At 38.4% G+C, this 26308-nt stretch overlaps 1 protein-coding gene across 3 annotated transcripts in view; it reads right to left on the bottom strand.

Moving 5' to 3' along the window:
* The window catches only part of RICTOR (RPTOR independent companion of MTOR complex 2), a 177286-nt gene that overhangs the window by 124041 nt on the left and 26937 nt on the right, over positions 1–26308 (bottom strand). The window contains exons 1-3 of one of the 3 annotated variants that reach the window (XM_030568020.1): positions 18119–18230; positions 17482–17565; positions 8445–8542 (exon numbers count right to left, since the gene is read on the bottom strand). In XM_030568020.1, coding sequence (XP_030423880.1) covers positions 8445–8542; positions 17482–17565; positions 18119–18188 — 252 coding nt within the window. In that variant the 5' untranslated portion in view covers positions 18189–18230. Of the gene's footprint in view, positions 1–8444; positions 8543–17481; positions 17566–18118; positions 18231–26308 lie in introns of those variants that run through there. The other 2 variants (XM_030568019.1, XM_030568021.1) reach the window with 2 other exon arrangements.

The raw sequence follows: 26308 nt of genomic DNA, 5'->3' as shown, positions 1-26308 counted from the left end.
CTCCAATTTGTCCAGATCATTTTGAATTTTGACCCTATCCGACAAAGCACATGCAATCCCTCCCAGTTTGGTATCATCTGCAAACTTAATAAGCTTACTTTCTATGCCAATATCTAAGTTGTTGACGAACAGAGCCGATGGACATATTGAACAGAGCCGGTCCCAAAACAGACCCCTGCAGAATCTCACTCGTTATGCCTTTCCAGCAGGATTGGGAACCCCTGAGTATGGTTATCCAGCCAGTTATGCACCCACCTTACAGCAGCCTCATCTAAGTTGAATTTGCCTAATTTATCGATAAGAATATCATGCGAGACCGTATCAAATGCCCTACTAAAGTCTAGGTATACCACATCCACCACTTCTCCCTTATCCACAAGACTCGTTATCCTATCAAGGTAAGCTATCAGATTAGTTTGACATGATTTGTTCTTTACAAATCCATGCTGGCTATTCCCTATCATCTTACCACCTTCCAAGTGTTTGCAGATGATTTCCTTAATTACTTGCTCCATTATCTTCCCTGGCACGATGCTGTTTTTATTTCCCTTTTTGTAGATGGGCACTATGTCTGCCCTTTTCCAGTCTTCTGGAATCTCTCCTATCTCCTATGCTTTTCCAAAGATAATAGCCAGAGGCTCAGATACCTCCTCTGTTGGCTCCTTGAGTATTCTAGGATGCATTTCATCAGGCCCTGGTGACTTGCGGGCATCTTACTTTTCTAAGTGATTTTTAACTTGTTTTTTTATTTTCTCTTCTAAACCTACTCCCTTCCCATTAGCATTCACTATGCTAGGCATTCCTTCAGACTTCTCAGTGAAGACCAAAACAAAGAAGTCATTAAGCATCTTTGCCATTTCCAAGTTTCCTGTTACTGTTTCTCCCTCCTCACTGAGCAGTGGGCCTATCCTGTCTTTGGTCTTCCTCTTGCTTCTAATTATTGATAAAAAGTCTTCTTGTTTCTCTTTATTCCTGTAGCTAGTTTGAGCTCATTTGGTGCCTTTGCCTTTCTAATCTTGCCCCTGCATTCCTGTGCTGTTTGCCTATATTCATCCTTTGTAATCCATCCTAGTTTCCATTTTTTATATGACTCTTTTTTATTTTTTAGATCATGCAAGATCTCATGGTTAAGCCAAGGTGGTCTTTTGCCAGATATACATATACAGTATAAGTTTTAAACAATTTTAAACAAAACATTTTAATATTGTACACAGCAATGAGTGATTGTGAAGCTTGGTCAGGGTGGTGGAGTAAGAGGGTGGAATATTCCACAGGGAATGTCTTTCTACTAAATGATGAACTAGCAGTTGGCTGAGCCCTCAAGGGTTAATATGCTGTTGTTAATGTAGCCTTACACTCTACAAGGCAGCATGGACTGAGGCAGGAGGGAGGAAACACAATAGATGCAGGGCAATGGCTGCAAACACTTCCTTGCAAAAAGTGAACATGATGAGCCCACACTATCCAACTAGAGCTCCCTCCTCCTGACAACACATGCATGGCTACACAGGTGCTCACTTTCCAAAGTGCTGGGCGGTGCAGGCATTAGAGAGAGAGAGATGTGCATTGCCCCTTTAAGTACGCTGACCCTACTTCAAGCACGTTGCTCTTTTAAGCAGATCAGCCAGTCCAGACAGGAAGCCACAACTTCCAGCATGTTCCCTGCTTTCTGTCCCCGAGCCCTCCCTCCTCCACTTTGTGGAAAGGAGGTACAGAGCGGGAGCAGGGGAACGTCCTGATATCAGCGCGCGCGTGCACGCGCACACACACACACACCCTCCCCCACAGCAAGCAGGAAGCTCCAGGGAGCAGCTCCAAGGCAGAGGGCAGGGCAGGAGCATAGCAGTGGGGGGAGGGACAGCTGAACTGCTGCTGGGCAGCTGCCAAGCCAGGTACCTTACAGGGAATTTAGGCGAGCTGATGGGGGGGAGGGCTGCCCCCCAATTCTAATGCCCACAAGGAGGGTCTGCTCTTCCAGAGAATCCGGCAAGCAGTGGACAAAGCAGGCAGCTGCCAAACGACCTTATAAGAGGGCATTGTACAACTTTAAACGAGCTTGTTCCCTAAAAGATCAGCAACGTAACAATGAACATTGTCCCGGTTAATGTTGTTTAAGTGAGGAGTTACTGTAATGCAATAAATAGCTTTTCAGGTCCTTCTAAATATATCTTTATTTTGTGCTACACCAATTATATGAATTGGCTGCACTTCTGTACATCAAATTTATTTCTGCAAACATGCAAAATTTCATAATTTAAAATAACGTTTAAGCTTCTTTGGAGAAGTTACTTTGTATAATTACCTCAGTAATGGATTCTAAATTATATTTACTCTTGAAAAATACGTCTTACTTTCCTTAGAATGGAAGCATTAAACTAGCTTATGAAAATCAAGCTCACTTATTCTGCTTCATGTACTGCCTCTAACCAACAGAAAATATGTTCTTAATGTAGAAACACTATGAGGAGAAATGATGGCTGTAAGCTGAATTAAACAAAAAGTCTCTTACGGGTAAATCCATAGATAGGTCCTAGAGTAGAAGCAACTTTTTAGCCCAAAAGCTGTATAAAGATACAAGATAGAGTGCTCTTCAGTTTAGAGACACTTTCATCTAAACAACACCCCCCCCAAAAGGAACATTAACTTAAGATTCTAACAGCACTCTGGACTTATTTTAAAATGTTCCAATTTTTCCACAAAGCAAAGAGACTTTCCAAATCTGGCAGTCCACTTCTGAATATAAAAACAGGTATCTCGAGGAAAACTTCGAAGCAGTTACTGGATCAGCAACTAGTGATCTAATTACTACTACTTACTAGTAATACTAATTACTGAAACAAACAGTTGTATTCAGATTAGGTTTCTACATTCTTGGCTTAAGGTCATATGCATAAAACATATGGCATCCATCTTTTAGGAGATATGTTGAATGTTATACTATTGATGCAGCAGAAGTAAATGCAACACATTCTAGAGCACAGGACATAATTTAGGGAAAGCAAACAGAGGGAAGACAAGATGGTGGGAATATTTATATTAGTTTACTTAAAATAAAGAATCCGGCCGAATCTGAAATACCTGCTTAAATTAAAAACCAATGTAAATCCTGACTCCCTACTTGTATCAAATTCTACCACTGCTTCACAGAGAGTTCATATTCAATTAGTCATATGTACTCCTGTCTTTTTCTGAAATATAGCTGAACAGAGGAGAAATTGAGCCAAAAATTACTGTTTGATGGCATTCACAAGGAAACTGTAAAAGGAATATATAAATAGAAGTAGACAGGAAAAAATATTGATTCTCTGATTTGGAAACAAAGGTAAGCCTCATCTCATCCTATTATTTGAACATAAAACGGTAAATATGGCCGGAAGTCACTTGTTCCAGGAAGAGATAATCAAAGTATTAAAATAGAAAATCATTTCTACTGTACATCTAAAATAGACCACATTTACTCCTTCATTTTTCCTTACTAAAGAAAAATAAAACCATAAGACAGGGAAGCATAATTAATTAAAGAGTAAACATCTAGTATCTCTAAATATCCTGGGACCAAGATGGCTACAATAACACTGCCTATAAATAAGAAACTGGCAGTTGATATCTGGGTCAGTATATTTTCCAGGGTCACATAACTGGCTCTGCCTAGGATTCTCAATTCTTGGCTTGTTACTCAGCTCTGCCAGTAATATGCCACAGACAGTCTCAAGTGTGGGGATCTATAAGATTCACCTTAGCAGTAAACTATTTCTTCAAAATATTTCACATATACACTCATATCTACGAAAAATGAAAAAACATATTAGATAAGTCAAAACTGCTTTTTGAAGAGAAAAAGTACGCATTTTGTAAAAGTAAGTCTTAGGAATACCAAACTGACACAAAAGCAGAAATATTTAGACTATTTGCAGTGGGTTGGAATTCTATAATCACTTTAAAAACTCTAATCTTTTGCAAGACACTGAAAACCTGAGTACCTAACCCCCACTATGTCATTCATCTTATTTCAAAAGTTTCAAGACATTGTTTCTAGCTTGATTCAAAACAATTATATGATATTTTCAATAAATATACAATACACTCTGCAAAGAGCCAGGTATTTCATATATATTTGTCCAGGGATAAAACAGATCTGTTTGTCAGTGTACAAAACAGTTTTAGAAGTTGGTTTACTTACAGTTCTGCCACTAATTGCTCTTTCCTAATCTTCCTGGAATTTCACGGAATTTTCACAGAATTCTGAACTAGGTGGAAGGAAACTAATCTCTGTCCTTCAGACCTATGGATGATAGTGTCTTCGGTTGCACAGATAACTGTATATTTGGATACTTCGAGCCTCAAATTTTGAGACCATAATTACTGCTAGGTTTCGTAACTACAGTGTCAAAGAACAGGAAAGAGACTGCACGATATGGCTACAAAGTATTGGTCCTCAGCTGCAATTCTCAAGAACCACAGTTGGCATAGAAATTGTGATGCGACAATAATAGGAACCCAAGGTATATCCCGATGAGTTTCAGGATCATTAATGTCTCTATCGGAAAAATCTCACTTTCATGTCAAAGTTAAACAAATTTTAAAATAAGCCTAGGAAACTGAGGTAAGGCTTCTGATCTGCCTGTAAAGCACTATACATACTTTAAAATATGTAAGTATGAAAAGTCCCAGCTCACATTTGTATGCAAAAGATTCCATGATGCTCAGACATCTAGGTATTACACATTAAGCATTTGCAAAAAATGATTTTATGATATAAGGAATAGATTGAGGCAGTTAACAGTACAATATAAATAATATAATTGGTACAGTGAATAATGCACTGCACTCAGACTCAGGAGATTTGATCCTGTTCCTGGCTCTGCTGCTAACCTCGCTGGGTGACCTTGGGCAAGTCACTTCCCCTCTACAGGTCTGTTTCCCCTCCCACTCTTTGTCTTGTCCATCTAGACCAGGGGTCAGCAACCTTTCAGAAGTGGTGTGCTGAGTCTTCATTTATTCACTCTAATTTAAAGGTTTTGTGTGCCAGTAATGCATTTTAACATTTTTAGAAGGTCTCTTTCTATAAGTCTAACATATAACTAAACTAAATAAGGTTTTTAAAATGTTTAAAAAGCTTCATTTAAAATTAAATGAAAATGCAGAGCCCCCCAGACCAGTGGCCACAACCTGGGCAGTGATAGTGCCGCTGAAAATCTGCTCACATGCCACCTTCGGCATGCGTGCCATAGGTTGCCCAACCCTGATCTAGACTGCGACCATGTCAGGTAGCTTATTTCTTATTACACGTTTGTATAGTGCCCATATAAAGAATTTATATCTGAAAGATCACGACCGGTTAGAGGTCCAACTGTTTTTTGATACTTGAAAAAAATTTAAAGTAGAAATCTATGACTTTTTTCTGATTGGATCCATCATTACTGTCCCTATGTCTATCAGGGTGTGCATCACTAACATTTTAGATGAGATGAATAGAAAAGGTTAAAAAATTCATTTACAAGTGTGGTTGGGCCCTAGCCGTCAATCACAAAGCCCAGATTCACAGTGCACTTCAACTGCTCTGAGCCACAAGTTGCAACAAGCCACTTTTATTACACTAAAAGGGTATGGTAGGAATTTGATGGCATCACAAGTCTGTTTTTATACCTCTTGGGAGTTTTTTAACCCTTCCATTCATCTACAACCCTTCTTTTTGGTATAGAGGGAGTATTTGTGAGCTGTAATCACTGAAACTACAGATTCTTAATCCAGTAAATAAGAAATCAAAACCCTGTTTGAATGATTTTTATCCTTTTATTCAGAAAGATCTTTGGTGGCACCCACTCTGCCCACAGACACCACGATTTTCTGTGATTGATGGTAGCTCTGCCAGAGGGTGAAAAAAAAAAATTATTTTTAGGACAGAAAAGAACTTCTTATCAAACTCAAACTCGCAAAATGTCTTTCTTTCTTGTTTATGTAGCATGTACACTTAGATAATTCTAATCTCCCAGATATTAGAGAATAGGAAAACCAGAACACTTCTGGTTTTGAATTGAGAGAATCCCACTTGATTTGGGTAATTATAATTCTTCAATACCCACTACAGTGTGGATCAATTCACTGGACGTTATAGACCACTGGCATTAAATAGCCTCCCCTAAATTGTCCCAGATTCTTCTGAAGGGAAGGAGGAAACTCTGCCCACCTATGAGAGAAAAGTTGCAATTGTTTGTGGGATGCAGCAATAAGGGTATTTTACTGAATTCTGACGAGCTGGAAGGGTATTTGGCTCTTTTATTTAGCAGACTTTGATAAATTAGTGTAAATTATTTCAAATAAAGAGGAAAGAACTTTTGATGTGTGTGTCATGATAAGGGAGCTCTGGATGGGATGTCTGGTTCAGGACAGATTTCTGAAAAGGAAGTCTGGATGAGAATGGTTGAGAATTATCCAAAGGGGGGAAAATCCAGTACACACTGCAGACTCTCCAAATTCTCTCTGAAGGCTAAACCTGCATGAAGCGGGTATCTAGAGATACAGAGCTGGCTTGGAAGACAGAGATGTGTCAGCGTTACTGAGGATGATTGGCTCATTTAGCACCTTCTGTGCTTAGTGCACTGGTAGATGTAACTTCATTTGTGGTATGAAGAGCTCTTGCTATAGTGAAGCGAACTGTGGGTGAAGCTGATCTGCTTGACTGCATCAACACAGACAGCACTGATGCATAGTTCATGAACTTAGAGAACTCAATTCAAGTTTCTACTTCAAGACTGCACACTTTAAAGACTTTGGACTGGCATCTGCACAGATTTCAAGGAGTCTGTTGTCCTCTATGTAGCCTAACCATTCTACATGAGAATGAAGCAGATTTGACAACCCGCACTGTAGCTGGAACCAGCAGCGTGCACAGGTACAAAAAAACTGGCCGCTTTTGGAGGGGCACTTTTTGTGCCCCTGCGACCAGAGGAGCTGCCTTTCCTTCCCCCCCGCCCTCCACTCCTGCATCCAGAGGAGCTGCCTCTCCCCGCCATGGCCCATTGGAGCTGGCTCTCTATCCCTCCCCTACAGCCGTGGGGCCAGAGGAGCTGTCATCTCCTGCCCCGGACCGGCGCAGAGGAGCTGGCACTCCCCACTATAGCAGGTGGAGCTACCCAAGGGCCAGTGGAGCTGACTCACCCTCCCTCCCCAGCCCCAGGGCCGAGGAGTTTGCTCTACTCACCCCAGCAGAGTTCTGTGCCCCTGCTTGCCCCCTCTTGTGCATGCCCCTGGTTGGAATTTAATAAAAATTAGTTGATGTACACGTAGTAACAGAATGCAGATCATTCCTTAGCTGTGCTGATTTTACAGTGACAGGAATAAGTATTTTAATCACTAAAGATAGCAGATATAACTCAAATATACATAATGTGAAATACAAATGTGTCATAATTCCTATTCATTTCCTTTTATCAGAAGGTTTTTTTGGTATTCACCGTAGAACTACTAAGAAGTTACCTGTATCATCCTTTCCATCATAGATTTGTGCATGAAATTTCAGTCAGATTTTTTCTTCCCCAACAACACTCGGTGAAACTTTCAGTTAGGAGACTATATTTTCAAGCTCATACAATCACCCCCTTAAAGTAGGAGTTTTGAAGTACAATGAGTAAGTATGGAATCAACGTAACTGGAAAGAGGTTAGCTTGATCAAAAGACACACTAATTACATTTTTAAAATCTTTTAATTAGTCAATTTTCCATACAAAATCAGGATCTAATATATGCCAAGGCATTTATATACCACTCATCATTTTGGCATTTCAGCAGCAGTCACCTGTACTGAAGTGACAAAACTATAAATCATACCACTGTGAACCAACAGTAAATGTAAGTAGGGGGAAAAAAAGGCTTCTTACCTAACCCTCTCCATTCTAGTCTACCCAAATTCTGCTTTTGAAATTTTTCTTGCCTTCTGTTAAGACCAAGCCACAACTCTTCTCTCTGAACTGCTCTACTGGCTATCCATCGCTCTATGTATTTCTGCCTTGCATTAAAAGGTACAATTCTACCTATATCTGAATCAGTCTCCTTTCACTTTCCCCAGATCTCTGGAAACACTCTTCTTTTCCTTCCACTCCTCCCATACCCCAAACATCTCCATTCCTTTTTCCATGCAACTCCATTCCCCTCTCAAACCTATTCTAGCTTTGTGCATGTAATTCAAATCTCCACTAAAACTCACTTCTGTCACACAACCTATGAGTGAATTAAACAAACAAAAATTCAGCCAACAAGAGGTAAGTAAACTAATGCATGATCTTGTTTGTTCTCTATCGCCATGGTGTCACATCTAAATTCTGAATGGTAAGCTCTTTGTGGCAGGGACTATTGTGAGGCTCCTAAACAAACATCTGGCATAGTACAAATAAAATAATCATTAAAATATCTGACCACTAAACAAGCGGTACCAGTTAAGTTCTTACCTTAGTAAAATTATTCAAGTGGCCTAGTTTTCTCATATTTGAAACACCTTGTAATTTGGCCACATTTTGGAGAATCTCCCTCAAGTTATCACAGGGTTCTGCAAAAGAAACAGATTATTGGTAGAAATGATTCAGAAAAAACAAGCACTCATCACATATGTTCCCAAACATAATAGGTACCCTGTTTATTTTTCCTGCTTTTGGTTAAGGATCTAGTCTTTTTTCTTCGAAGAGTTCTGATTTGGCTTCCACCTAGCACCACAGTAAGCATATTTGAGTTCCCAGAGTAAGCGACACAAGCCCAAGATGCGGACACACTTCTGTTTCAAAGGAAAATTTTAGCAATACCTTGTTATTAAGCAAACTTCAGCAAATTGTAAATCTAGATATTCATATATTCTCCAACACTACAATACCTGAGTAATTCATTATTTATTCTCAGCACCTCTGAGAGTTAGGGAAGTATTACTTCCTTTTTACAGACTGTGAATTAAAGCACAGAGTGAGTGACTTGTTCAGTGTCACACAGGAATTCTGTGGTCAAATTAGGAGATGAACCTGTTCTCCCAAATACTAGTGCAGTGCCTTAGCCAGAGGCTATTCTTCCATGATGCCAAATTGTACGCATGAATTGTTTACCAGCAGCTGTACCACATTCAATAAAATATTCACCTTCTTAACTTTTCTGATATTAATACCTTATATTTCCCAACCAACCACTATCCCAGGCCATGCTACAGCTGGAGACGGACCACTACTTCCCAGTCCGCTAGGAAGCAGCAACAAGAAGAAGTTTGCATGGGGTGGATCTATAGTAATCTCCAGACTCAGGGAACTGCTTTTCTAAAGCAGCCAAGACCAGCTACAACTGAGAACATGGGACATTAGCCCTTTTAAGTAATCCTATCACAGACTGGATAAGAATTATTAGTGAAATATTTAATGCATTTTCTACTGTCTTAATTAAAGTTGCAGCCAGAAAAAAAGGACAGCAAGCACCTTCTGACCAGCCAGCTCTGTGCAAACAAGTTTGAAAATGACTACTCTAATCACAGACAGCACTATCCTCCATAGCTCCACAAACGTGTTAGTGGCCTCTGTTGTTCAAAAAGAGATTTACTGTAGAACACAAAATCTGAATAAATGGGCAAGTCTCTACTCAAGACATACCCTGAACTGATGTAGAAGAACAGGGCACTAGCCTGCCCTACCACTAGGAGATGAAACCTTTATTCCAACAAAATTTACTCTAAACAGTCTAACTTCCAACTGAACAGTCAGTAAGCATTATCAATCAGATACGGGGTCAAACACATACAGGATAGTTTGGGGAGGGAGTGTATGGTAGAATGTTATGCATCAGGGTTAAACCAAATAAAACCCACTAAACAAATGGAGATTGAGATAAAAAAAATTCTACACATATATTTGGATACCACATCAAAAGTATTTACTTTTCAGGGGATCATACAATTTAAAGATGGAAGAGATTCTGTTGGTAGGTCCATCACGAGCCAAGTTCAGGATTGTTCTGTATAGTTTATTTTTCTAGCACTTTATCCAGCTTTACATGCTTCAAGTTGTCAAAGCCATAACAAAGGAAAATTAAAGAGGATGATGCCAGGGTATAGTTATGGTACTGCTTTACATTTAGGTCATAACCCCTAATTTCAGGGCCTTAACAGCCTGCTATTTGTCTTCTCTGAAAATATAATTTAACTGACTCCTATACTTTTGGTTTTGCTTTTAGCATGGCATAGGTGAGAAACTCCCTAACTCACAAAAGCTTTTGGACCTGTAACACTCAGATGCCAATACTTCTGGGCCTTCTAAAATGTTCGGCTTCAGTTCTCTCACAAACAGGAGCAAAGAACTCCTTAAATGATCAGACTTAAGCCAATAAAAAGTTTAAACTCTGAGAAGAAGGCAGTGGGCAAATAGGAATATAGTTATATCTTCAGAGAGGCTGAATTATAGGCAAGTACATTTCCATTTCTCTAATGATACAATAATTCTTATTCATACAGACTGCAAATCTTGAGAGAAATATTGCTAAACTAATTTTCCAGCTTATCGAGGGGCCAGAAAATATCCCAAACTTTTCATGTAACTCAGAGTCCTGGATACTTTCCAAAACCCCTACTGTCAAATAAGAAAAGAAAAGAAAAAAATACCAATCCCCCAGGTAAGATCTCACTGCAGCACAATCTTCCTGTCCTGGAGAAGGGACTCCAGTATATGATCTACAATACAAGCAGGAAATTGAAAGGACAAGAAGTCTTTTCTATTACTAAACTACAAAAACAAGCAAAACAATTTGATCCGTTATAATCCGTTCATACCAGCAATATACAACCGCAGAAGGACCAGGCTGATAAAGAATTACAGAATACCACCTTAGAATACACTAGTTCAGGAGAGAAGTATGAAGTAGTCAGCATGTAGTTCAAGCATCAACTCAAACCTTAGTTTCAATCAATATTCATAGGGAATGGATTCTAACTAGGTAAAAGAGGTATGGCTCATTTTCATATCACTATCAGAAATAAATTTGAATTAAAAAAACAGATGAGATGAGATGTAAGATGAGAGAAATACCAGTGTGAGGGGTGGAGTAAAACAATACAGAGTGAACAATTTAAGGAAAGTAATTTGGCTCAGCCTGGCGCTAGCCATTATTTTCCTACCTGCAACTGAAATATACATCCTCACTCTAACTAGATCTGAGGTTCTGCAGCTAATTGGATTCCCCTTGAATCAAAGATCCAAGATTCGGTGCAGGACTTTCTCCTTGACATCCCTGTAAATTCTTATATCATGGCAGCAGGGGGAAAGTCCAGAACTGGTGTGTGTACATATTTGCAAAATAATGGATTGAAATTTCCTATAAATAGTAGGAAAAGGTAGGAAGATATGATTAGCAGTGCTGCCAACTCATGTTTAGTTTTCCTGAAACACTAGCTCCTGGAATCAAGTTTTCATTTTAAAAAGAGATTTTTAGCCCTCCTGATTATGGAGAAAAGCTTGAAAATGTGACAAACACGTACACTAAAAATGCAAAATCAGAAAGCAAGAAGAATCCATATTTCACAAAATTCTCCTAACTTAAGCACTTGAGGATGGGCATACCACATTTACCCCACCAGAATCATAAAGTGAGTCAGAGATTCCATTCTCTAGCATGTTCAGGATATCATCACAGAGCTCTACTTCATAAAGCAGCCAGTGCAGGGAAGGACCACAAGCTGTAATCACCACACTAGCACCAGTGGCACCACCTTCCCTTAGCAGATTTGGCAGCATTGTCTGACCACATGCAAAAATAATGTTCCACCACTGTTCCTCTTTAGCATATACTGGCAGAACAAACAGGAAGCATGGTAGATTTCCACAAAAATGTCAATGACTCTATGAATGAGTTTAATTAATTAATGTGTACTTTCACACACATCCCTTCCAAGATGCTTTATCAGTAGTTAATACAATAACCAGTGCATGTATTGTGAGTATATTTGCAGTAGAAATAGCAGGCTGAAGCACCAGCCAATATCACTTATATTAGAGGATCCTATAAAAGTAGTCTAAAGCAGAACTTCCCAAACTTCCCCTTCTACACTGGAGTCTCATAACAGCCTCCCACTAACTCACTCCCATTTAGGGCAGAAAGTGACTCACCAAGAGGAGCACAGTGGTGGCATCATTTGGTCGGCTCCACCCCCAGAGGAGCCCATGGCAGCATGGCATGGAATGGACAGGGGGTCCTTGCCTTCCCTCCCCCTGCCAGAGCCTCTCACTCCCACAGGCTCTGGAGAGTTTAAAAACACCCAGGGCTGTTGACGAGTGGGCATCCAGGCCAGGGCAGCAGCAGGAAGAGCGTTCAAGGAGTCTCCAGAAATCACGGAGGGGAGAGCAGCAGGCTGCTGCCTGGGGAGGGCTGGAATGGGCTGTGCTTTCCCCACCTCCTTTACCACCTCTGCTAAAGGAGGGATCCTGTCCTGCCTTGGACTGGACACTTCGCTGGCCACAGCCCTGTGGAGACTTCACTCACTGACCCCTGATAACCTCGCTGCACCCTGCCAGGGAGGAATGCCTCACAGTTTGAAAACAAATGGTCTAAGTGCTAAAAGTGAGCTCAAACAGAAACTTCCCTAAGGTCTTCTCTCAAGTAACTAAAACTAAAGGTCAGGAACTTCTTTCACCTCACAAAATTTTATTTAGAGACACAAAATGGGCAAGGGCACATCTTTTATTGGACTACCTTGTCTCTCTAATATCCTGGGACTAAATGTACAACTACAATGCATACAGAAGTTCATTTAACAATTCTGATTAAAAATTATATTAAAAAAATTCTTCCTCTCACTTTAAAAGGACCACAGAATTAATAAACAACCCCAGACAACCACTGTGTTATACCTGAATCACATGGAGACTACTCAAAGTCTCTGGGTGCAATGCATTTGTTTGAAAACAAGCCTTTGAGAACAGCCTTCCAACCTCGATGCTGTCCACAGGAATTAAGCAGAACATAAGGAATAATTTGACTAGAAACATTCAATGGAATCAATCACTGGTCAGAGTTAAGTAGACAGACAAATTATTTTTTGAAAGTGAAAAGTTCTTCACAAATACTCACAGCTTATTAAGGTGCTCATGCAAGCTTATTAAGGTGCTCATGAAGATCATCACAAATCAGGCTCATTAAGAAGTCAATAAACAATGTTTTATCAGTATACAATGCAACCTGAAGCACTGCATGTGAATGAAGGCATAACCTTCACTATCAATTTACTGAGGTAATGTTTGGAGGGAAATCAACTACTCACAATGAAAATAAGTACTCTGAATTCACACCCATATGCATGAAGTCCAGTATTCAGAAAGTACTCCAAAAAATTGAGTTCCTTCGCTCAAGTAGACAATGCATCTGATTTCTAAGAATTGTAGGTATTATTCTCAGACACACCATGCTGCCTTTTCAAAGAACAGATTAAGGATTAATTATTTGTACTTTGTCCCCAATCAATGATCAGAACCCCATTGTACTAGATACTGTACACACAATTAAAAGACTCTCTGAAGACTTTACACAGAGTATATGATTCCCAGACTTAAAAGATGGAATTTAGTTGAGAGCAGGTGTCAGTCATTTAAGATTTAAAAAAAAAAATTACAGGGATGCAATTATCTTAAATAATAATAATAATTTTTAAAAATGCATAACTCTACATTTCCTGGGTTTAAGATTACACTTAAAAGAAATCCAAATATGTTAAAAATATACAGTTAATGACCCAAAGATGCTTAACTCTGCCCTGCAGTGACAATGAAATAACTATAGGATTAGGATTAAGGCATCTTAATGTTTGTAGTCCCCAACTAGACTAAATTGATTTTTAAATACTGGATTTTTTTTTTTGTATATTCCCCCATCACGCTGACGTGATTGAGCAGTACAAAGCTCCCAAAACTCACTGGTGAATCTGGATTTTAAATTGCAATTAATATATTAGTTTAGAGAGCTATACTAGTAAAATGAGCATTCTGTGAAATGGAGGTACTTCTATTAGATAATTGGGACAAAGAAAAAGATTAACAGTTGAATTAATTTAACTCAAGGCAATTTAAATCATCAGTTTTAATCAGCTTTTCCAGTTGCAGAATGAAAAAAATTTTAAAAATAGTTTTTTTCCCTCAAAAATCCGATTTAAATAAAAAATCCAAATTAAAAGATAGTTTTAATTAAGATACATTATAGCTCAAAGTTACCTCATCATGGAATAGGGATTTTAAATTCTAATTCTCTATATAAGACAATATATTCATGTAATGTTTAAGAAAAGTTTGTAAATGAGTTCCAATAGTTCATGGATTAGGGACACAATCTTATGGGGTTCCATAGGCTTCTGTATAGATTATTTAGGTTAATCTTTCTATATACCCAATGGGACTCAGTGCTCAGTCTAGAAGACACCATCAGAAATGCTTAGTTTTGCAGTTCTCAAACTGTGGATTTGTCTCTCCAGAGGTAACATGCTTGTTAACAGCAAAAACGTTTTAAAATAAATAAATAAATAAATAAATAGAGGTGAGAAATAATAGACCTCAACTCTATTGTCCCTCTGCAAATTTGTGCACACAGGGGTCAATCCCTTACCCCTCTCTAAGAGTGCAAAGTTTCAAAAAGTTCAATGAATAGAAGATTGTTCAGAGCAGAATAGATTTGGACAAGGAGAAGTCTGGAGATAAATGTGAGACGCGAGACACATATGCTTTTTTGTTAAAATATTGTAAGTTTCCTGTTGAAGAAAAAAAATCCAGAATCCATAATGCTGCTGTTTTAGTTAAATAAAACAATTTAAATGTCTGTCTGGTGATGTTTTCCTCCTAATACAGCATGGCAAGAAAATTCTCCAAATATTAATGATTAACCTGTTGAACTGGAAACAACAAGGAGTCCGGTGGCACCTTAAAAACTAACAAATTTATTTGGTCATAACATTTCGTGGGTAAAAAACCTCACTTCTTCAGATGCATAAGTGAAAGTTACAGATGCAGGCATTATATAATGACACATGAAGAGAAGAGAGTACCTCACAAGTGGAGAACCAATGTTGACAGGGCCAATTCAATCAGGGTGGATGTAGTCCACTCCCAATAACAGATGAGGAGGTGTCAGTTCCAGGAGAGGCAAAGCTGTTTCTGTAATGAGCCAGCCACTCCCAGTCCCTATTCAAGCCCAAATTAATGGTGTTACATTTGGAAATGAATTTTAGTTCTGCTATTTCTCTTTGAAGTCTGTTTCTGAAGTTTTTTTGTTCAAGAATAGTGACTTTTATATCTGTTATAGAATGTCCAGGGAGATTGAAGTGTTCACCTACTGACTTTTGTATGTTACCATTCCTGATGTCTGATCTGTGTCCATTTATTCTTTTATGTAGGGACTGTCCGGTTTGGCCAATATACATGGCAGAGGGGCATTGCTGGCACATGATGGCATAGATAACATTAGTAGACGTGCAGGTGTGGCTGATGGCTGATGTGATGGTGTGGCTGGGTCCTCTGATGGTGTCGCCAGAGTAGATATGGGGACAGAGCAGACAACAAGGTTTGCTACAGGGATTGGTTCCTGAGTTGGAGTTTCTGTGGTATGGTGTGTAATTGCTGGTGAGTATTTGCTTCGAGTTGGGGGGTTGTCTGGAAGCGAGGACTGGCCTCCCTCCCAAGGTCTGTGAGAGTGAGGATCATTTTCCAAGATAGGCTGTAGATCGTTGATAATGCACTGGAGGTTTTAGCTGGAGGCTATATGTGATGGCCAGTGGTGTTCTGTCATTTTCTTTGTTGGACTTGTCCTGCAGTAGGCGATTTCTGGGTACCCATCTGTTGAATTGGAGGTAGTTCACCTCCCAATGACTTCAGAAATATCTGCTTCAATTATCTTTGGTAAATGAAATGCCCAAACAATCAATCATTCATTTTCTGATACAGCTGTAAAACTAATTTGAAAAGTTTTCAAAATAAATCAGTTTAAAAATGTATAGTGTATACCTTGTAAAAATGAAACCTACATCTAATTTCTGAGTTATGAAAAATATGTATTAAGGTTATAACAACCAATAAGAATGCACTTTTATGTAGAAAACCATGACTAAATTGAGTCTTCCTGACTAGTGATTTAAATCAAATCAATCCTGTCCATTTGTACTTCAGATATTTTCTAAAAAAAGGGGCACTCTCATTGGCTGGTATAACCATTAAATCATGTTGATTTACAATTAAGTAGAATCTTTATACTACATTTGGTACATCTTTTTTTTGACCTAGAAGGGTACACTATACCACATTTATTTAAGCAATTATATAACTTAATATTTTCAAATTCATACTAATTGTGCATTTTTAGTATGTTAGAAAATGAATAATTAACTTCTCTCATTATTTGTGTCAAGTGCATTAGGACAGTAACTGGAATTTAATTAAAGACATAAAACTGTATATAAAATGTATTTTTATTAAACAAAGTAACCGGAGATGTTTTGGATACATAAACATCTTTTATCAAAATGTGTGTCACAATTACAACTAAATGATTTATTAAACAGAGAGATTAATTGTACTCATTGAATTAAACTGATTTCAGAGCAGCCTGGGAAACTTCTCAAATACATCTAAGTAAAAGTATTGGGAGCATAAGTCCCTACTTGCCCAACTCTCTTGAAAATGAGAGAACAGTCTCCTAAATTACTTAGGCTGTCCTTCAGACTTTCAAAAATAGTTGATTTCAACCCCTCCTGCCTCCTTGTTTTTTTTCAGAGACAGGAAGAGAAAACAAACAAGTCTTCCAAGCTTTTCCAACTCCCAATAGATTTTCCAACTTTGAATTAGTTCAAATGAAAAAATATTCTTTCTGCGCGTGTTGAAGAGGCTACTGGTGTCAAAAGCTGGTTCAGCACTTTAACAAACTCTGCACATGTGCTTAACTAACGACATCCACCAGTCCAATGATGTAACTTTTTTTTTTAAAAATATTAGCTGCTTAAATGGTCATTACAATTGGCATGACTGATGGGCATCTAATTGTCACCAATGTCACAGCTGCATCATATTCTTTAGCAGTTAGGCATCTACCCTGGTATTCTGGGTTGAAAATATTGGCAAGAAAATGAGGAGTAAGCACGTAATCCATCTGCTTCTTTACAGCCTGCAACAGAACTTTGTTGTTGGGTTTTTCTTTCTTCAGTGTCTCTTCAAGTTCTTTCAAAATTGCAACAGAATCAATAATACAGCACTAATCTTTCTGCAATTTATTCAAGGGTATGCAAATATGTTTCAGTATAGTCAGGATATCTTCCACATTTCTCTTTAGCCCAACGCTGACTACTGTGGCGTGATAATTCCATCTGTGTTATCACTATTTTCTTCACGAATTGTCATCAGAAGGGCCAGTTCTTAATAAATAGTTCAAAAGTCAATCATTGAATTCCATTGAACATCTTGGGGGAGAATAAAAGTAATTTACCATCTGATGTATGCTTACTTGCAATGCTGCTGGTGGTACCAGTAGATGACTTAAGCTGTAGACATGATGGGCATTCATAATCTCTCATGTCTAAGATGGACCCTGAAACAAAAATGGTTAAAAAAAAATAAAAAAAAGTCACTAACTCATTGAGTATTACTCAAGATAGCTTTAAAAAAAATGACATTGTAAATGAAAGATTCCACCTACTGCAGAGGTTTGTACCACTGTTTAAATGATATAATTTAATCTAAACCAAGTATTAGAAGGAAATTAATAAATAAATAAATCATAAGGATTATCTAAATCTATTTAAATCCTTATCTCTAGCAACATCTCAAACAGTTTGAAAGAACACTTAAAATGTTAATATTCATAAATTGCTTAATAAAACTTTACTTTTGAACAGAAAAGCTACACCTAGGATATAGGATTATATTGAGCAAAAAAAAAATTTGAAAAGTCCAGCCGCAAGAGCATAAATGGTAATTGATAAGTACTCCACAAACATACCAATTTTATTTTGAACATAAACATTTTGAAATTCATAAGTAATCCACCCAAAACATAAATTTATGACAATAATCTAAGCTATCATTTATCATAGTAAAACACAGTAGGCAGTCCATAATAATGGAAAAATAATTTTACTAACCAGTTGACCCAGACTGTTCAGAGATGCACTTCATCTTCAAAGTCATTGCCTTCTGAAGAGCATTTTCCATAATGTTGTTTCGTTCTGACAGCCAAGTCCTGCATCTCTTTGTTGCACTGTTTACATTTGGCATATATTCCTTTTTACTTGGAGGTACAGATATTTTCTTGAAAATATTCCGTACAGAATCTTTTTAGGACCTGTGGCACGGCAGGTTTTTTTCCCCCCCCTCCCAGTCTCCAGGTGTTAAAATCAACACTAGAGGCTGCTCTCTGAGGAATGTTGTTCTTTCATAGTATCCTGATTTGATATCAGTGCTGCTCCTTTCTGGTTGCATACTCTGCTCTTCCCCTTGTTACATAATTCCCCTGCCACATCCAACCATTACCCCCAGAAAGACAAAACAAAAACACTAACAAAACAAGACCTCTGCTTGTGTAACCCACATACCTTTTGCACTGCAGTATTTTATTTGCTTATAGGCCGTTGAGATATTAATGCATTCCCGTTTGTCTGTATCACTGTGTACTCATGCAAAGAGACAGACACTTCAAGAAGCAAGGGCTGGTAATTACTGGGCAGACCAGTAGTCTTCCATGAGTTGGAGAGTAAATTTCCATGGTGGGTGGAGACATAATTTGAGAACTAAGAAAATCAGAGCTCAGGTAGTGAAAAGCTATAAAATAGGAGTAGGTAGGTATTCAATGGATAACCCTGAAGAAAAACATGAAAGTGTCTCCTGGTGTCTAAGGTATGTCTCAACTTTGTGATGACTTTACCAGTCTAGGGCATCCAGTAGCACAGTCCCTAGGCCCCCCCACAAGATTAAGTCCTTAATATGGTACATGACCTATTGTGCCATATTTTTAAAGTATTATCTCAAAAGTTACCTTTATCCTTTGAGTCATTCTTTATATAGAAAAAGCAGCCTTTAACACAAAGATTTTGATAGAGGCTCAGTCATGGATTCAGCATATTTATTTTTTGGTTTAAGAGACTGTAATAAATATGGGCCTTAACATATTTTGTATTATTTTCAGATTTAATTTTAAATAGGTTTATTTTTAAGAAAAAAAAATTAAAAACAGAAAAATAAAATAAATTTAAATATAATCCAATTTTTATAAATGTTTTTGGGGAAAAAAGTATGTTTATCTACTCTATAATTAATTTGAACATCGAATGAATTTACTTGTAAATTCATTTTTCACTCAAAGAATAAGTGCTGTAAATTTGATAATGCTGTATTTTTTACATAAGAGACTGAATCTCCATTTTAAATGCAAAATGGAACTCAATCAGTGCCCCAGCAATGAGAGAGTGGGCAGCTATAGAGAAAGGGGAGCACAAGTTAATAGAGAAAATTCCATGCATTGTATCTGTTGAAAAAATAAAAAGCACCACAACCATGGTTGCTATTTTAGGAAAGTGAAGAGTAAGAGGATAAATCTGTTTAAAATGAAGTTTCTTGCACACACACACACACACACACACACACACACACACAAAAGAGCCTACACAAAAATTGTTCATAAAATTACCAAGCAACACATGATAACATGCACTGAATACCAAGCTAAAACTGATGTTCAAACAAATTAATAGTTAAAACTCATACATTCTTGTAAATTAATACAGGTTTGACACAGTAAAATGCAACAAATACTTCAGAGTCAACATAATCTGGTTTGTAAATATCTGTACTTGACAGTTTACCAGCTACAGTCTATGGTAGGTCTTGAAAACTCTACTTTTGCTCAAGGGAAGTGGGAATATCTTTCCGGCAAGGCAAACACGACAGACTAAAACCAGAGATTTCTGCAGAATTTAAGCATTTTTAAAAACTGGTTTCTAGGCCTTTTGTTTGTAAAGATAACCTTCTAAATGTGAAGCATGCCTAAAACAATTGTATCTTCCTGTGTCAGACAAATCCAGTAACTGCAGTTGCTCATAACCAATAACAAAAACAAGACTGATTAGTTTCAATCTTGCTATTCATAATCCTTCAGGATATCAAGGAAACTATTGATAACCATGTATCAGAGGGGTAGCCGTGTTAGTCTGGATCTGTAAAAGCAGCAAAGAATCCTGTGGCACCTTATAGACTAACAGATGTTTTGGAGCATGAGCTTTTGTGGGTGAATACCCACTTTGTCAGATGCATGTATTCACCCACAAAAGCTCATGCTCCAAAATGTCTGTTAGTCTATAAGGTGCCACAGGATTCTTTGCTGCTTTTATTGATAACCATGTTAATTTCATCCTGCTGATGCTTGCGAAAGCTATGAGCAGAGGCAGAAGCAAGAAGTGGATTTGTATAGGAGCAAGTTTAACTGCTCCAAAAACAGAGGTTGACTAGGAGAAGCTTCTCTGCTTCACAGCAGACAAACGATTCTGGAAGCAGGGAAGAAAACTGATAAAAAATGCCCTCTATATCAGTTACATGGGAATAAAGTTTCAAGTTCATAACCTGCCTATAAACTAGAGACTGATACAAAATTTGGAGCATCTAAGTAAGGTCCACAGACAATTGCAGATGTCCCAGCAACAGAAGGTGGTGGAAACAGTACTGCCTCAGCCACTCCCTTGTGGGCCTCCTCTGCTCTTTTATATTTAACTCTGACTAGTAGGCTTAAGTCTTCCTGTCAATAGGTATCCAAGTAAAGTTTTCCAAATCTTGGTCTATTGCATAAATACACATTTAGAAGAGATAAGTCACTCCTGCATGAGACTGTAAATTTAAAAAATAAGTTGTAAAACTTACTGGGCATGGATAAATAAAATCTGTATGAAAAATATACCATGATATGCAGTAGCCAATTTACAAAGATAACAATTATGGTCATTTTTGTCTTTTAAAATACCCAATCTCTTGCCAGATTACTTTCTTCCTTTTTATTTTGTTTTAAATCTAAGTTACATGTGTATAGAAGGCATTCCAAGCTAGTCTTTTCTTTTCCTTTAAGCATTATCAGGTTGGGACCTTGTATGCCAAATTCATAGGCAGTCCAGAGAATTTTTTAACAGTTAAGTTATAAACTCCTAAAAAAAACATAATGGAAATGCTGACACAACTTGATATCAACTATAGCTACAGTATTTACCTTGAACAGAAGCATAGAGAAAAGCCAAAAGACTTGTTGTACATGCGATCTCAGGCTGCCACGTAGTTAACACTCAAAATACTTTTACATTTTGGAGAACAGAACAGGGAAATTGAATCAAGGCCATTCCTGGGCAGGTAAAGGACATCCCTAATGGCTGAAATGCTAAACTTCAGGAATGTTGCTTTGAGAATGAGGCCATGGCTACACTGGCACTTTACAGTGCTGCAACTTTCGCGCTCAGGGGTGTGATACACCGCTGTAAAGCCTCGTGTAATCAGTGCCGCAGCGCTGGGAGCACGGCTCCCAGCGCTGCAAGCTACACCCGTAAGGGATGTGGTTTACATGCAGCGCTGAGAGAGCTCTCTCCCAGCCCTGGCGCTCCGACTACACTCACACTTCAAAGCGCTGCCGAAATTTCAAGTGTAGCCATACCCTGAAACTCTTAGTGCTGATGGAGGATTTTTTATTCTTTGTTTAGAAATTAACAGAGTTTTCTTCTGAAAATGTAAATGCTCTCAACTTAAATAGTCCTTACTAATAACTTAAAAGGTGGTAACTTTACTTCTGAAGATGAAGCAATCACTATCCCAAAACCAAAAATAAGCCCTGCCATATGCTATGTCATATGACGAATTCTCAGCATCAGCAGTATGTGATGGAGCACACAGTCAGTCTGCTCTTCATGTGCTGTAGGGGTACTTTTACCAAGGCCCTCTGCAGCTGGTAACGGCCAGAGAACCAGAGCACCTCCATAATCCTGCATTAATGGAGGCATGTGAGATACAAACCAGAAACTACCCAGATGCAAACAATTGCTGTCCATAGAGGGAGAAACAATTGGGTCAAGAAAATCCCTAGATTGTGCTGGACCTACTGCGTACTAGCACCACTTCCTCAAGTGCACTCAGGAAATGGACTGCCTGGGGTCTGATTCATCCTGCGGTAGATAAGATAGGCCCGGTTTCTCCCTGGCTCGACACTGAAGCATAATCAGACATAGGAAGAAATGTGACTGTCCAGTCCCATTTCTGCCTCCTAAACTTGTTTCCCCTTTCAGAGAAGTAGGGAAATCAATCACCTGCTTTGATAGGAGTTGGGACAGATGATAGCGGAAGAGAAGACAGATCCAATCGGCACTCTCTCTTCCCTTCCTCTCTCCACACCAATGGAACTTTAAAACAGTTACCCACAGCATCAAGTAAAGGCTACTGATTTCACTGGAGAAGAATAGAAGAAACTGAGGTCCAGGTGACCTGTTTGGAGAAATAACTAACCTTTTATAAAGTATACTTTAAAGTAATGTGTTAATTAGCTCTCCTGGGATATTCTCTCTGACTTACTCCATTTAAAGTTTATTAGCATCGCCTTCCTGGACCTAATGCTGCAAACCCTTACATGTGCATAACTCTACAGATATAAGTTGTCCTATTGTGGTAATGGGACTGCTCATTTAAGTAAAGTTATGCACATGGTGGTGTTTTTGGAGGATTAAACTCATTGGTTGGACCCATTTAAACAGTCACCTGTATTATAGTAGAGGCTTTGTATTGCTCAGAATCTGTATTATAAACCTCCACTTTAACATACATATAAGCTTCCTGAAAACGCTTCTTTAAAATTGCCTGTATCTGGTCTTAGCCCAGGGGCTGGTTTCTTTTCCCCTTTGCCCCCAACACACCCTTTTGGGGAGGGGCAGGGAAAGCAGAGGAGTTTTAAGAAAATCCTTTCAGCTATTTGAGATGCAGGAAACGTTTTGTCTATTGTAAAAAAAATAATTATACAAAGGTCTCTGCTGGATCTGTTTATTTGCAAAATTAAACAACAAACAAAAAACCTAATAATTAAGTTTCATAACGAAAACCTATATAGGAATTTTAACAAAGAACATTTACTTTATACACCTCTAACCCTGATATAATGTGACCCAATATAACACAAATTCAGATATAACGCGGTAAAGCAGTGCTCGGAGTGGGAGGGGAGGGGCAGAGCTGCGCACTCCGGCAGATCAAAGCAAGTTCAAAATAATGTGGTTTCACCTATAAAGCAGTAAGATTTTTTGGCTAACGAGAACAGTGTTATATTGGGGCAGAGGTATAATTAGATTCCAATGCAGAAAGAGTTACTACAATATTGAAATATTAACCAATGGTTCTCTAGTCTCAAAAATCAATAGGTGCTACTTCAGTTCACAACCAATGCAATTCTGTATCAGTGGAAGTTAAATACATCTAATGGCAGTGTGGATGCATCCCACTTCCAGTTTAACTAAACTAGTGCAAGTAGTCATCTCTGCTGCTGCCCCACACTGCACTGTTTACACACGTGAGGTGACCTGTCTGGTGTGCTATCTACACTGAACTGTTCTGCAGTCCTCTGGGACATAAGTATAAGCCTATTCAAATATTGTTGGCAAAAGCATGAGATCTAAATTAGAAGCCACTTTTACAGTACAAATCAGTGTGGATTTTCTTAAACATTACATGAATACTACATACTCATACTACAGAATTAATAATCTCTATTCCATGAGGCGATATTTTTGAGCTATAATGTATCTTAATTAAAACTATCTTTAGATAGATTTTTTTGAGGAAAAAACCTGATTCAAATAAAAAAATCCTTTTAAAAAAAATCATTGATTTTTATTCACCCTGTTACAAATACATGAGAATCCAAACTTTTTTGTGTTTTCATCACTATGACTTATATCTGCCTGGTCCCACACAGAGGCCAGTGACTTCACTGCTCTGTGGGATGAAGAACATGTGAAGTTCTAATTGTCAAATAACTGCTGAAGTGACATGACTTACCAGCAGCTACATAAGCAGAGGGCTAGGTGTACCTACTCCAAAGACAAGAGGAGTGCTGGAAAAAGGGTAAGCAACTTAGACGAGACAACAGACATGTGAAGGACCACAACAGTACAGTTGGGATCACTTATAAGGTCTTCCCCTTTTATAATGAACTTCTCCAAAACTCCATCACTTGGTTTGTGGGTGGACAACGCTGATACTGAAGAGGAGATCCACAGCCATGACAAGAATGCGGAGACTGGCCCATCCCTATCCAAGAACCAGGACCTGTTCAAAACCCAGGTTGACGTGCAGGTCATGCCAGGGACTCTGGCGGACACAATGGAAGCACCAGACTGGGCTGTGTGGAACTTTCTTCCATGTATGACTGGCTGTCACCACTAGTGCTTATAAACAGTCAGATAGCTACAGGTAAAAAATTTCAATTCCTTTTTCTCATCTTCACAGCTCCACCATCCCGTACAACCACCTAGACCTTCCTATTTGCAGATACCTGACCTCCTCTTTCTATCTCCACTATCTGTCACGCTTTCTCTGTCTCTGCTAACTTCCCTAGCCACTGCTTTCCTTCTTTCATTACCAAAATGCATCCACCCCCACCCACTTCCAAACAATATGCCACAAAACAGTTGATAAACAGCAAGCAGAAAAGTTAAACCCTTACAGTAATACAAATAAGTAATATGCCACCATTAAAACATGTAAACCCAGTATTAAAAAAAAAAGCATTTTTATTGAGTGTTCAAAGCATGAGCAATTGAGCCAAGGCATTTACATCATACTGTATCTGCCAGCACCTATAAAGCACAGTAATTTCATGGCATTTTCCCATATGCATTAACAAACACCACGCTAGTGCAGCATTACAAGTAAAGTTATTTACGGTATTGAATAGGCATCTTTGGCTAAACAGCATGTATTCAGTAAGTACAAGGCATTTTCTTACTGAAATTATCGTGCATGAGGTAAAAGAAAAGGTATTCAGTGATTTACAGAGATCAAAGCCTCAAGACATTTAAACTTGTGTCTCACAGGGTTAAAAACTAGTTAATTTTAAGGTGGACGTTTCTCACGTCATCTGGCATTGTTTCAGAGAACATTTGGTACGGGGCACTCTCATTTGGCATGAATATTACAAAGCAAAGATGATTTGCAAGGAAATCCTGTAAAAGCAGTAATCCCTTTTTTCAATAGCAACTCTGGGATCATCCAGCTAACCAGCAAGACAACATATCTGTCAGGTTTGCCTCTACCCTCATGAACAATGCCTTTCATCGCCTTTGGGAATATGCGCTCAAGATAATAATCTCCGGAGTTAGGACTTTCAATGGCATAATCAGTTATTAAATAATCACCTTTTCAACAGAATGGGCCCACCTATTCCTCACCATCCCCAAATCCAGAAATAAGGAGAAAAACTGCTTACCATCTGTGTGAGTTTGTCAGACATTGTCTTTCTGGGAACATTAAGTTGACATAGCTACCTTATTTTCTCTCATTACAAACTAAGGTCTGTCCTTTTGTATAGCATCTACCCTCAACAGGCTATGGCACAGAAGACTTCTGACAGTCACTGAGAAACCTGCTAACCTAAGGAAGGCGGGGGAAGAGGAGAGAAGAGGAATAAAAAGGAAGACATGGTTATTTTACCTATACCAAGGGCCAGAAAGTAGGGTAGACAAAGGGAGTGAAATTCTTGAAAGTTTCTGCAGCGAAGAGAAGAGGACAGGAAGATACAATAGCAGATAATGAACTGATGAGGAAACATCAAGTTGCTTGAGGGCAGAAATACCAAAGTAAACTGCATCTTACCTCCTGAATAGTCATTTCCTGACAAATACCTTGCACTGAAGCAGAGAACACAGAGTGCTGGGGAGGTCCTTCCACCCACTTCCCCTCACAACAAGGCATCTATCCACCAATCTACACCACAGGACAGCAGCAAACAACTTTTTAAAAATCTTATGTAACATGTCTACCCATATACAATTAAGGATTAGATTCTTTGCACTTCTGTCTATTTTGGTAATGATGGGTGAATGAACGGCTGGGAGTTACAAGTTCTGCCTTTTCTTGTTAATATTTTTTCTAATTATTAAAGCAATTATTAAAGTTATATTTGCTTTCAAAATATGAAAGCCAGGATTTATTAAGCAGACAGTCATGGCAGTGTTAAAAGTAGTCTCACAAAAAAAAATTACAGTTACATCAATGGCAGATTTGGCCAAAAGCACAAAGTTATACATACTATATCATGGAAATATTAG

The sequence above is a fragment of the Gopherus evgoodei genome, chromosome 6 (genome assembly GCF_007399415.2).
Source record: "Gopherus evgoodei ecotype Sinaloan lineage chromosome 6, rGopEvg1_v1.p, whole genome shotgun sequence".
Taxonomy (NCBI): domain Eukaryota; kingdom Metazoa; phylum Chordata; order Testudines; family Testudinidae; genus Gopherus; species Gopherus evgoodei.
Note: the sequence above shows the minus strand (reverse complement) of the source record. Positions and strands in the feature narration are given on the sequence as shown.